At 43.3% G+C, this 14459-nt stretch overlaps 1 protein-coding gene across 1 annotated transcript in view; it reads right to left on the reverse strand.

The window, feature by feature from the left end:
* Positions 1-14459, reverse strand: part of Edem2 (ER degradation enhancer, mannosidase alpha-like 2) — a 54645-nt gene that overhangs the window by 6238 nt on the left and 33948 nt on the right. The window contains exons 15-17 of the mRNA XM_089582033.1: positions 12556-12713; positions 6683-6812; positions 2773-2854 (exon numbers count right to left, since the gene is read on the reverse strand). Of these exons, the coding sequence (XP_089438159.1) occupies positions 2773-2854; positions 6683-6812; positions 12556-12713 (370 nt within the window). The remainder of the gene's footprint in view (positions 1-2772; positions 2855-6682; positions 6813-12555; positions 12714-14459) is intronic.

Below are 14459 nucleotides of genomic sequence, written 5' to 3' on the forward strand. Positions count from 1 at the left end.
AAAGGTTAGCACATCCAAGGATGCTACAAGAGCCCTACTGCACAGCTTTGAAGCGGGTCTCCCTGGGCTCTAAACTTTTGACAAAGGCTGTACACTAATGAAGTTATTGAGCTGTATGATTGCAATTGCAAATAAAACAGAACTTTGCTTAAATGAGGCTCTAGCATTCCTGAAGAAGATTAAGGACTCTGTACCTGGCCAGATATAAAAGAGCTTTTTCCCAACCATCCACTTTTAATTTTAAGCATGATCAAAATGCAAGAAAATTATTTAAAACTGCACAGTGCCAGGCAATGTGGAATTTGTGAGCACAATGCGATTCATCGCCTGAAGTGGCTTCGAACAATAAGTGAGACCTGAAACCATTTTTGTAAAAGTTCTACAAACTAGACTGTTATAAAAATAAGTTACTAGCACCAAGGAAAAGAAGAAAAAAAGCTTTAATAATGAATATATGGGTGTGTTCAGACAAGAAAGGTAATGTAATCAGGGTCCCATGACCATTAACTGTTTTCAATGAAACCTTTATATGTGTTGGGCAAATGTGTTGACACAAGGGAATTGTACTTAGTTTTGAAAGAAACGATGTTGCTTTCTTGAAAAAAAATCACACATCACGCTAGGTGGAAAACGTTGACTTTGCGATTTCGCAAAATCGCTAGTTTGGACCTCTGCACAAAGTAAAATAAAATTTTGTGGAACCTGATTATTTTTTCAGTAGTTGTAAGCAAACTTTCCTGTTGGAATCAATGAAAAAATGTTTTTTGGCTCCTAGCATTTTGCAGCAGAAATATCACAAACATTCCTGAAAAATAAGGCATTCCAACAGGATCAGTTTTAGGATAATAATGGAAAAAGAAGGAGTAAGAACCTGAGGCTGAAATTTTTTCTTCGTATTAATCCGCTCTTTTTACTATCGCTGGACAAAACTTGTACTTCTAGAACAGGCAGATGATTTTTAATTAGGCACTGAAATAATTGAGAATTTGAAAACTTCTAAAAAAGGCAAACTCTGATGGAGATTAAAAAAAAAAACAACCTCTTCGATTATCTTTAAAATTTCCCTGGAACACTTTTAGTAACCGGTAATTCTAAATCAAGAAAGAAAGTGTTGCATTATAATGTTTAAACTATAAAATAAAAGGCTTAACACAGACCATATTTCGTTCAGCTACTATTACTGGATATTGTGTTCTAAAAAGAGCAACGGTCATGAATTCATTGATGTCATGCCATAAGTGTGGAAATTTCCATCACTTCCTTGGACCCTATTATCACTGCCCAAAAAGACGGGCTTGCCAAAGAAGATGGCCTGGTGTTGCAACATGGAATTTATAGTGCAACTTGAACAAAAGCCGCCGCGGTGGGTCAGTGGTTATGGTGTTCAGCTGCTGGCTTGAAAGACGTGGGTTCGAACCCAGCCACGGTGGTCGCATTTTGACGGAGGCAAAATGCTAGAGGTCCCTGCACTGTGCGATGTCAGTGCACGTTCTTTTAAAAAACCCCAGGTGGTCAAAATTATCCCGCCACTATGGCGTCCCTCATAGACTGAGTCGCTTTGGGACGTTAAACCCCATAAAACCAAAACCATCACCTTGAATAAGTTAAATAAATAATAAATAAAGGATCAACATCAGTGCTTGTGCTGTTCTGTGCAGTGCTACCTATGGGATAGCACAAGTTTGCCATTTACACAATGGGCTTTATATCCTAGCATTTAAAATAACCAGAAACAAAATGCAAAAACTAAGGGTAGGACCATGAGAAACTTTGAATAAAGTGTTAATCTTGCAACTTGCAACAGTGAAAATTTTCTGTAGCTCGTTTATTCTGCAGAACACTATTGAAAGCCATTAAGGATACTAATGGAAGGAAAACACACATGGAAGAACAATGTGGACAGTGCTTCAGGATAAAAACTATTCCAAAGCAAGTTTTTTGAGCGGTATGATTTGTATCCTTATTGTTATTGTGACTTTTATTGTACAATCCAGAAGAAACGTGCTTACCTAGTGTTTTCTTCTAAAGTGCTGTTGAAGAGCTTTCACAAACATTTTGAGTGCCATTGGAAAAAAAAGCTACCAGTTTCTAAACATAAAATGCATAGTGACATAAAAAGAATTCAAGCTCAAGCAGAACTCAAGCTCATGCCATCTACTAATTCTGATTTTTCAAGCCATTAAAAAAAGTATGGTTTTTAGAGCTGAACACAGACTTCAAGAAAGAAAAAATATGGGAAAAAAAGGCATCACGCAATCTCTTTTTTTTACATTTAAAAACAGTGTATAACGAGATTAAAAATACAGCAGAATCTCAATAATATGAATCACACAGGGTCGCGAAATATATCCGTATCATCCAAAACAGACAAAATCCGCATGCAAAGGTAGAGAAAATGCATTCATGCAGATCTGTTTACGGCTGATGGGATTTATTGCTCACTACTCGCGGAGTGTACCGCATGACTAGTGACTGCTCCATCGGCAATGTATGGACCGCGTGCCATTTCTCACTGATTGAGGTGCGTACCACTTGACTGGCAACCGCGGCGTCAGAGATGTGCAAGCAGTGCTAAGTGCTCAAGAGTGCGGCCGCGGCTCACGCGTTAGTATCATCAGAAATTCTGCACGTTGTACACAACGCACTCCAGCCAAGGAATTTTACAAATTCATATTTCTGAAATTCATATCAAACATGACTGTTTCATTGAGGTTCTACTGTACTGTACTGTATAGCTGTGGAGAAACAACATCATCTGCACTGTATCCCTACCTTGCTGATTCTGCTGCTTTGCCAGCTCAATCATTTCTTGCATGAACAGCAGGCCCTCTTGGGCATCCTCTGGACTCTCAGCCTGTGATTGTAGAACCAGAAAAGTATCTATTACGTTGAGAGACAGTCAACTGGCTTTCCAGGATGCACAGAAGTAGTAGCTCTGACAGTCACCTTGACAAAGTAAAACTTTATAAAAAAAAAAATAGGTGGCTGTGAATACAATTTCAACAGCATCAGTCATATTTTTAAAATTGTATACAATTATATCATTCACTACGAACACAATTACTTCATAGCCTCTTTACTTTACGTCCCGATACACACCATGCTAGTTTCATAATGCCAGTTGTGACCTCAGGCACTTCTGTAACTTTCCATAAAAGTCAGCACATGTCTAAGTGTTGTGCTGAAGCAAGAAAATTAAAGGTGCACTGAAGAGGAATCTGAACTTGCCTATTTGCCACGGGAACTCGACCTACACTTTCCGAGCTTTCTTAGAAACATTGATTTATTGCCCTGTGTGACCGATTTCCGTAATTAAATCGAATTAACGTTCGGCTCCCGCCTTTATTTTTTAAATTCTCCCGTGTACGGTGGGCAGAGTCGACCAACGTGTGGAGCGCCTTTCACCCAGTCCCGTGGCGGCTTGCCGCTCTGCCATCGGCGGAGTAATACGTAGTAGTCCGTAGTAGCAAATAGTCCGCGCGTATTTTTATTTCTGCGGGCTTATTTTGCGGCTATATTATCTGCGAATGAAACTATTTATTCATGGAAACCTAAAAAACAAAATAAAGCGAAAGCAAAGCCTCCACGGAACTGGCTGAAAGGCACTTCAAGCGTTGGTTGACTCCGCCCACCGTACACGGAGAATTAAAAAAATAAAGGCGGGAGCCGGACGTTAATTCGATTTAATTAGGGAAATCGGCCACAGAGGGCAATAAGTCGCAGTTTCTAAGAATGCTAGGAACGTGTAGATCGAGTTCCCGCGGCAAAAAGACAAGTTCAGAATCCTCTTCAGTGCACCTTTAAGTAATAATTAAGAAAAACAAAAACTGACCTGTGTTTCTGGATAGATGTAGCCTACATTAATTTTAGAACAATATAGAGACTTACAGAGCATTATAGAGCATTACAGAGACTGTGAAATCATTGTAGCGATCATGTTCCAATGCAGCAAACCTGCAGATGTGCTTTGCATGAGCACTATAGCTTAGTCATTTTTAAAAATAGTAGATTCAAGCAATTACAGCTACGCCACTCCATGTGTTTTCAGCCATATCCCTACCCACACGGCATCAAGTAGGAGATTGACGTCACCTGAACAACGCCTGCTACTAGGCCTGCCTAAGCAAAGTTGCTGAATTTTTCAACCACAATTGTACTCAATTTGTTTTTAATAATACTGCAACAAAGAGGACAGTGAAGAAACGGGCTGTGGCTACGGAGAGCTTGTGCTAGACCTGCAGCCATTAAACCATGTTTTATTGTGTCATCATGTTGTCCTGTTCTTTCCCTTGCCACTGCACATTTGGTGGCAGTGTGGATATTCTCCTCACCCTGGCTCTGGAGCATTGATGCTTTCGGTTACCTTGGTCGTTAGCTGAGGGTCCCTGGATCCCTCCACACAGCTCAGTCCCGGCCCGGCCAGAGCTGAACAGATCAACTGCCCTTCCCCGCCACACCCCCAGCCCCGCCCAAAAGACACGATGCCGAGAAAGAGACCCAATTGGGCCCGCCCATTATGACCTCACTGATGCCTGAAGCCACCCGGAACATCTGTGGGCCTTGGCCTTTGGCTTTGGTGACCGCTGCACCTGAAGCTCTGGGGCATGCATTTATGAGGTCATCTCATTCATTGCGGTGGCAAGCGTTTAAATCTTTTCTATCTTTTCCAGCCTGTCCCCGCTGTCACATCATCCCTCAAATTCCAAGAAATCAGTTGGGACGATCGCTCGGTGGTCCCGTGTAATGCTACGAAGACATGGACGGAGCACGTGGGACGGAGCACTTGTTCTAGGCCTGCAGCCATTAAAACATATTTCATCGTGTCATCATGTTGTCCTGTTCTTTCCCTTGCTATCATATAACAATATTCTTTAACTTAACATTTTGTTCCAAAACACGTATGACAGTAGAAAACAAGCACGTTTCATCAAACCAGTGCAGCACTTCCGTCAGCAAGCCAAATCTGTCTGCTCGCGGAGTCGCACAGTCTGTTTCCACAATCAGTTTTCATCATTCAGCACCAAATTTTGGACCCCAAACAAACAGCCCTGGCTGTATTATGGGCAGCACAGCTGACCAATCTGCCAAACTAGACCTCAGCTTTCATTGCTGGTAAGGGAGAAGGTTAAAGAAGCCTGTAATGCCTAGCAGCCTGGTAAGCAGAAGACATTTATACCTGTGTAACATGCTTGCAGCATCCTGCTTATGCAGTCTGTCATCACCACCCGGTTGCAACCAGGTGCCAGCACAGAGCAATGCACAGCTATTATGTCGTAAACAACTCAGTTGGCTAGTACCGAGCTGATCTGCAACTTTTCAAATCCTTCCACAGCTCTAAGTGAGCAATTAAAGAATTGTATGCTTAATGTTAGTTAAAGGGGGACAGTATAAAAAATACTCAAACTAGTGCAACAAGGTTGCAAATAATATGTAGTTGGTTTCAACTGTGTGCAGTGTTCTGCTTTTTTTTTTTTTTCATTTTTGCAGCTCAGTTCAAGCAGCACATAAAGATGACAAGAGAGCTGGAGAATTTTTGCGCATAAAAATCACATTGGCCCCCATTTTTTCAACAAAGTTCTAGAAACACATTAGTGCAGATGGGACTGCCTCTCCTAGCTGCCCCCTCCAAGAGTTGCCCATAAACCCATCCCTGGTTATTGCCTCACTACATCCCTTAACCTGGCTGTAGTGAATAACACTTTATACATAAGAGCCATACCAAAAGTAACACTTCATGCTTTATTTTGTTATTAGGTTGCCCAAGATGACACAGGTGAATGTCAGCAGTACAGTTTAAACTTCTCCTCTAATACACAGTAAATCTGCTGCCATGTGATAAGTGGCTGCACAGGTAGAGCAGTCTGACAAAATGGGATATATGAGGTCAGTTGGAAAATGATGCTTCCTGTTTTAAAATGCTGGTCCAAGATTCCAAAAGTGAATTCTGGCAGCAGAGTTTGAACCTCCATATCAATACTCAGTATTTTTTGTTGCTATATGACAGGTTGTACACCAGGGACAGCCTGACAAAGTGGCGCCTGACATTGACGTGTGTGTGAAGTGAAGATGTGCAACTTGGTTAGTGCATAAAAAATACTGCACTCATTGATATTTACCAATGCTTAAGTTGGTTTAGTTTAGTTTATCGGGTTTAACGTCCCAAAGCGACTAAGGCTATGAGAGACGCCGTAGTGGAGGGCTCCGGAAATTTCAACCACCTGGGGTTCGTCAACGTGCACTGACATTGCACAGTACACGGGCCTCTAGAATTTCTCCTCCAAAGAAATTCTAGCCGCCGCGGCCGGGATCGAACCTGCGTCTTTCGGGTCAGCAGTCGAGCACCATAACCACTGAGCCACCGCGGCGGCCGTACCAATGCTTAAGGGACATTTACGGAGATCAGACAGTTAATACAAGTACAGTGAATTGATCATCAGTGCACTCCAGGAACAGGATTTAGATGTGAAGGACAAGCCATATTAAGGACAGCCATGCTCAGCTACTACACTGCAAAATGAAACCATCTAGATCAGTTCATAGCAAAAGTCAGCAGAATATGATAGGAAGTTCTGTACAAGTTTGATATTTACTTTAATGCAATAAATGCTGGTCCACAAACACAACAAAAGCCTACTTTAGTGATCCAGAGGTGCACGGAAAAAAATGCAATAAGTTCTGCTACCTGTGCAGCATTGTGGATCAGCTGGATGCGACCGTCGGACATAAGCGTCACAAACACGCCCATCTTTTTCACCAAGTTCAGGTGTTCTTTCTTGCTGGCTTCAAACTGCGATGCATGGAGCCTCCTGGTACTTGAATACGAAAAAGAAAAACAAAAGAATGCACACATTTCAGTGGCCACTCAATTACAAGGGCCAGTTCAATGGCTGAGAACTGTGAACATGTGGGCTCAAACTTACTGTAAGCCATGACACCAAATTTGCAGACAGCAAAAGGCACACACAGCCTTCTTAACAGAAACATGCACTTAAGGAAAATGCAAATTTTCAACTCTGGTAATCACTGAACAGTCGGACGGATTTCAAGAAAACAAAATGATCTTACACAGCCTCAAAACTGACTGCACAAAAGCATTGCCTTGTAATGCTTTGAATTATAGTCCTTGTTAGTGAGAGAACTTCAAACTAATATTTGTGTCCTCAGAAAGCACCGAGGATGAGTTTACTCATGATCCATTTGCTGCCAGAAAGGGGAATTCACTGTCCCTAGATCATGTTCATTGCATTTGATGTGCATTTACGTGAGTTTAATCAAAGCATCATCAAAAAGGAGGTTTATATTCTCTGCATTTTTTATGTGGGTGATGATATCACCCCTTACTTTGTCATAAAGGCACCAATAAGCGAGTTTTTCCGGAATTATTGCGACAGCGATAGTCGACTTGACCTGGCTTGGTCATGTGGGCACAATAATTGACATGGGCTTCTAATAAAGCCAGCCCATTCAAGCCAACATGATCAAAATCACATGAGCTTTATTATTACATCATGCTCAATAGATCATGCGAAAACCAACTACTGTTCGTGGTTTGCTCTATTTCTGTGTTTTATAAACATGTGAAAGCCCAGGCACAAAGCCAAGTGGTCAAATTCAGCCTGGTAAGATTTATTCTACAGCATACAGCCATAATAAAAATCCACTTGAGTGCCTCTTTCAGTGAAACAAATTACATCCTTATGCCTACATTTCACCAAGGCCTTCTGAGCAAGTTAGGATGTGTAGTGCAGTTACTGCCACAAGTTTCTGAGTCAGCCTACAAGCTATCTTGCAATACTGACTGGCCACTTCATTGCACTATACTTCAATATAGTGAATGTGAGAGTGACATGAAGCATGCTCTCAAATCAAAGAATGTTCACTACAATGTGTTTTCAATCATCTCTGAAAGCAGCTTCCTACATCCATTTTTGTTCTTCAGCTCTTAGATTATATCACAGCTAATGCATTCTGACCAGCATTGTCAGCTGGCACTTTATCTGAGCGGTTAGACAAAAATTTAATAAATGCTCAATACCATACCACACATAATGGAATTGAACATGTTGTAACAAAGTAGACAATTAATGTAACTGCAACGTTCATGCTAGAGATGTTTTCAAGGTGACACTAGAATGTAAACTTAGTGGGTGCTTATTCTTAATTGGCACAGGTATGAAAACGTCACGAGCCAATGCAAATGATCCTCTTTTTGTGCTTTTCTGCAACACATTGAAGACATGTGAAAAAGCCAAGGCTTTTAAGAAGCCACTACAGAATTTAGACTGCGTGCTGTGGCATAATTTAGGTTTAATTAAAAAAAAATGGAGGGGACACTTAAGCTCCTCCTTAAGGGTGTGACGTGATAGTGTGTATGGCTTAATACCAGGGTGTTCTGTATTTATCTGTCCAGGTAGTAAAAAATTCTCCTGTGCAAACCACAGGTCTATTTCTGCTCAAGCACAGACCACAGGGTAGCTTATGATAGTCTGTTTTTTTTGATAAATAATTTAACATCGAAACTTGCCTGGACTGCCCGGACTCAGTGAAAAACTGGAGTCGTCTGCACACAGAATTTTCACAAGGCGAGCGAGATAGCTGATTTGAGAGGCTGAGCCATGTGGCGAACTGCGAGGCAACCAATATCCCAGCTCGGAGCTGGGGCAGGTCTCGCAGTACCCCAGATGGCGCAGCATGCCAAGGCTGCTGCTCCGCTCTAAATGAATGGTTGGCCCGCTCCGACGAAAATCCTCCACGCAGACTACAGTTTTTCGCTGATTCCAGCGAATTCAGGCAAGTTCCGAAGTTTAAATTCTTATTGAAAAACGCAGACTATCATAAGCTACCCTGTGGTGTGTCCTTGAGCCGAAATAGGCCAGTGGTTTGCGCAGATAATTTTTTTACAACCCGGACAGATAAATACGGAACACTCTGTCTGTATGTGGAACTGGTCATTCTCTACTTTACGTTCATAGATTGCTGGGAGTCTTAATATCACTCCTGGTGCAGTGGTTAAGCAATGTGCCACTGCCCTGCAACGGCAGGTATTGCCACCGGTGGGTCTTGTGAGATCCAGATTACTCTTCCCGAGCAACCTCTCATGACCAATCACTAATTTAACTACCACCTGCCACGGTGGGCAATTTTCTCACAATCTAAGGGTGAGGCTGTGATAACATCACAAGGTCATTTGATCTAGGTGGCCCACCTACGTTGCTTCTCTAAGAACTTTATGCTCACGCTGCCGCCGAAGCCAGCTTTTTTGAGACATGGGGTCCTTCATGCAATGGTATTAAAACAAATTAACATGTGCAAACTGAATTCTTCCGCAAGCTATGCTCACCATATCAGCGTGCTCAGCATACCAGGGGCATGAAAATTACACTACCTTTGCACATGTTTTATGGCAACATGTCTCACACTAAACCACTCACTTTTAATACAAGCAAAAAAAAAAAACTCAAAATTAACTACAAATGAGAACTAGAAATCACTAACTAGAACTAGAAATAAATGAATGGCAAGAGCTGACCATTCAGTATATCTAGTGTAATAGCCATCATTATTTTTTCACAGTTTGACAAAAGTGTTTACAGCCAATGAATGTCATTTTATGACCTTTGACAGCAATAAAAGGATCTACTGTATTTACTCATGTAATGAACCCACTTTTTTTTCCAGAAAAGTTAACATCAATTTAAGGGGAGGCTTCATCACGTGGGGAAAAAAAGTTTCTACAGATTTTTTGAGGCCCTCCTGCCCACTCGTCTACCCGCTCGCTCATTTGTCTGTCCGTCCGCCCATCCATCCACCAACAACAAAAGCATGCGGTCAGCTGCGTTGCATTCATGTCACCAGTGTTTAGCATCATTCATTTTGAAAGGTGTTTGCTGTATAACGGCGCAGTCCGATGATTTTGTGACAGTTGACGGTGCCATCCAATCGCAGCGAGATAAAGCAAATATATTGAACACCGGCCCTGAAGGTTTTTTACGGGAGGTTAAAAAAACTTGCAAGATGGTTACGGCTGTGTAATGCGAATGTTTAGCATTAGCTGTAGTGTGAGAGGGGCTAGGCATTTCGGCTCCCAATATGGAGCTCGCCAAATCGCTTGTGGGTCTGAAGGTCCAGCTTCCTCCATAGCATTTCAGTATAGGAGATGTTTTATAGTGTTCTGGTTTAAACTGCTATGCTCTTCTCCCATGCTCAAGCGCTTGCTGGCTTTCTAAGCATGCACTGCCGCAGCCGGGTGCGTAGCAGCGTGCCAAGCAAGCCTCCACAGTTGACGCTCTGCCTAGTTCGCCAAGCGTGCCAGCCCCGCAGGAGCTCTAGTCAAAAGATAAGTCATGCCATGATGTTATCGGGCATCTAGGCACGCTGCCCAGGTCTGCGCCACGAATGACGTGAAACTGAGAAATGCACTAAGAACTTAATAAAAAAAGTAAATTCTCAATGACAAAAGTAGAGGTGGGTTCATTATGCATGTGGGCTCATTAAGTGAGTAAATATGGTATTCCACACAGTCAAAAAGATGGTGTTCAAGACAATCCCTCTTGCACTAACATGCTGAAAGGGAACCTCTAAATACCGTATTTACTCGCATAATTTGCACATCCCTAATTTATTACTCAGATTTATATAAAAAACAAAACCTTTTAATAGCGTATTTTGCACTATCCAAGCACACCAGCATGCACGCGGGTGCATGCAGGATGCAGGGCGGGCTTCAAAAGATCAGCGTGGACGTGTAGCCACGCACAACTGCAAAAGGTGAGTGAGTGGTGCTAAAAATTAAATAATTTGTTTGTAAACTGGTTCTGGTAAAGAAAAGTCAACTGCATGCCTTTTACCCAGCTCACTTGCACCGGCGGTCATTTTTTTCCTGTATGAGCGGCTGTGAGAGCAAACTTCCAGTAACTTCCGGAGCACGCATCGCGTCAGAATCTGAAACTACCGAACCATTGGCTTTGCCGACACTCAGTGGGGCTGCATGCGAGGCGCCGTTTTATCGCCTTGTATCTCAATTTGCTTCGGACTGATGGCTTTGCGACTGTATCGTTTCATGTTTATTGCTTTAAGCTGCGCATGCGCTGACATGCAATCATGGGGAGAGAACTATACATAACATGGGCCCAGTGCGAACGCGTGGGAGTTGGGGGGGGGGATGTTATGCGTCGGTTTATATTTGGAGTCAACTTTCGTTTGGCAAGCGTAGGGCATGAGTTGCAGGGTCGACTTATACGCGGCAATATATCGTATACATTGCATGTTATGACCTTTGTAGAGCTTTTTAGGATGTGTTCCTGAAATCTCCAAGTAATCTGTGCACCCCCTTTTTGAAGCCTCAATTTTCAGAAAAAAAGTTCACAAATTACGCGAGTAAATACAGTACATACAACTGTTGCATGATCCTACATGCGCAGCCACAGGACAGCACCCAGGCTTTTCTGTGATGCAGCTCTCCATTTCAAAAGAAGTGGCCGCATGATGCATTGCAATGGCCACAAGTTCTTTCATACAGCAGTACCTGTGCCCAACTGGTTTAGACTAAAAGAGATGTCCAGGGGAAAGAAATGTGAAATTAGTAAAACCTTTAGTTATGCGTGCCATCATGGTCATTTCTGTGCCACAGAAACATCATTAAAAATATCTGTGCAAGAGTAAACTATTACAGATTACGGTGGCATGGCTCGTACGCATCAATGCGAAGAACCAGATCAAAGCGTGAGTGCAAGCAAAAACAGCAAGAACTACCATGCAGTGTGATCATGCACAAAGTTGGCAAGCACAGTGCTGAGCTGTTTGTGCTAAGCACCCATCTAGGTGCACACCAGCAGTACTGCCACCAGCTTGAAACCCCGTGTGCAGAGCCACACAAGGGTACAGCTGCAAATAATGCAGAACAATAAGTGTGTGCCAGTATAAATGCTTCCTTTGACTCAGAGTGAACTAACCCAGTAGCACTTCGAACCTTTCACGTGCTTTGCAGTCAGCAAGAAACCACCTCTAAAGGACAGGTAGTTACGGCAGTCCCAACTAGTCCTGGTGTTACAGGTCCAGCTGCAGTGCCCAGACCACCACACGTGCAGTGAAAAAAAAAAAAAAAACACCAATGGTTTGATGGTTTGGTTTATGGGGTTTAACGTCCCAAAGCGACTAAGGCTATGAGAGACGCCGTAGTGGAGGGCTCCGGAAATTTCGACCACCTGGGGTTCTTTAACGTGCACTGACATCGCACAGTACACGGGCCTCTAGAATTTCTCCTCCAAAGAAATTCTAGCCGCCGCGGCCGGGATCACTGAATGTTCAATGCATGTTGAAAAATGAAAAATACTGGGTGATTCATAAATTAGAAGCCCTAGACTGCACTGCCTTTTTTTTTCTGCATGCAACTCCTTGGGTTCATGATAGATCTATTACTTTTATAACAATAAATAAGAGAACCACTGGCAGAAGAAGCAAGCAGGCAGCAGGGCTTTATTGGAGAGCTACTCATGCAGGTAGCAGCGCGTGTCGTTTTCACGGCAGGGACCCACAGCAGCTGCTGGCTGGAAGTACCTGGAGACCACTGTTGGGCAGGCACCCTCGACCAGGTTCTTGAGTGGCTGCCGCACACTGTGGGCGTAGTTGCTCTTGGGGAACAGGAAGTGTGTGTTGGGGCAGCTGTGTGAGAATTCCTCCTCCGGGGCGTAGAACATCATTCGTGGGGATTGCATCTGTCATCCCAGTTGCCAAGGGGGGAATATGGAAAGAGGGAGAGACACTGCATTGTGTAGGAGAAAAACTTCCTGCAATGAGTTTAAGGCTCTCTCATACCAAAGCCAAAGCTAGGGGCACATGTATTTGAGTATCTACCAACCAACTCATGAGCAGACTTGAAACCTGTGTGCTCATCCTAGCTTCAGTTGTTGTTTAAAAGAACCTGGAAGAGAAGCTGTTAAGCTTTGAACATTAACGTGCAGAACAGTAAAAGGGAGTAACTGTTATAAGGGAGTAACACTTAAACTCCGTCCTAAGGGTATGACACAATAGCGTTAAAGGGTTAATACCCATATATGCGGAATTGGTCATTCTCTACTTTACGTTCATAGCACACCTAGTGCACGGACATAGCGGTTAAGCTATGTGCCACTGCCCAGGCAGGTGGCTGTTTCAAGCACAGCCACAGGCAGGGCTTGTGATACCGAGACCCAGGTTGCTCTTCCCAAGCAACCTCTCGGGACCAATCATTCATTTAACTGCCATCTGCCAAGGTGAGCAAGTTGTGATGATGTCACAAGGTCATGACCTAGTTGCCAGGCGCCACATTACATCAGCGTGCTCCGGCCACTCCAGCTGCAAGGCTTCAAATGGTTGGCAATGCCGACGCCGTACAATTTTTTCCAACATAGGGGTATTAATGCATACCTGCCAACCTGGCGAGATCAAAAATCAGAAGATTTTTTTTATTCGTGCCAAAGGGGGGGGGGGGGGTGGGATTTTTTGATGTCATATTCAAAGTATAAGATTGCAGAAACTTCTGGCAATACTGTATTTACTTGCATAATTTACGCACTTTTCTTCTTTAAATTAAGGCTTAATTTTCTGAACATGTCCTGAGAAACACTACGAAGGTCGTAATGCGCAGTATACACTCTATGTAGCCGCCTAAACGCAGATCAGGCTCCCATCTTGCATCCTTCCCTGGCCAAAAGAAAAAAAAAGCTGTCTCTAAATATAACACGCATACCCCCTCGCGCCCCACGTTATGTAGTTCCTCGCGGGACAGCATGAGAGCACGTGCGCAGCTCAAAGCAATAAATGCACAATGATACAATTACAAAGCCAGCAGTGGAAGGCAAAGGAAATAATGGGCAATAAAACAGTGCCCTTGCATGCAGCCCGACTCACTAGCGGCAAACTGAACAGCAAACGGTTCTGTAGTTTCAGATTCGGGCACGCACACAACTGATCGTCCGTAAAAGCGACAGCCAGCACAAGCAAGCGGGTAAATGGCGCATAATTCGTGTCCTTGCCACTCACACCTCTCAGAACCGTACCGATCTTCCAAATCTGCCTTGCGCGCACCTGCAAACACAGTGGTGGTTTGTCACAGCACAGCGTGCAAAATATGCGAGTAAAACCTTTTTTTTTTTTTTAATCTGAGTAAAAAGTTGGGGGTGCGCAAATTATGCGAGTAAATACGATATCTTTTCTTGGGCCTTGATAGCGCCATGACATCAAGCACACGAGAATTTACTGTGCGCCACACACAGACGGCCTAGCTAAACCTAAACACACATACATGCAGCAACAACAGCAAGCATGAAATGCAACCAGCCACAGCTATTTTGGGTTGGTCTGATTTGGTTTTGATTGGCTGCTTAGCTGATGATGCCGATGGTGCTAGTGCAACCGTTGATGGTGATGCTGGGGATTACGATGTGGCTACTGATTCCGCGGCGCTGGTTTCACAAAAACCA

The sequence above is a fragment of the Amblyomma mixtum genome, chromosome 3 (assembly GCF_055824585.1).
Source record: "Amblyomma mixtum isolate Tamu chromosome 3, ASM5582458v1, whole genome shotgun sequence".
In the NCBI taxonomy this organism is placed as follows: Eukaryota; Metazoa; Arthropoda; class Arachnida; order Ixodida; family Ixodidae; genus Amblyomma; species Amblyomma mixtum.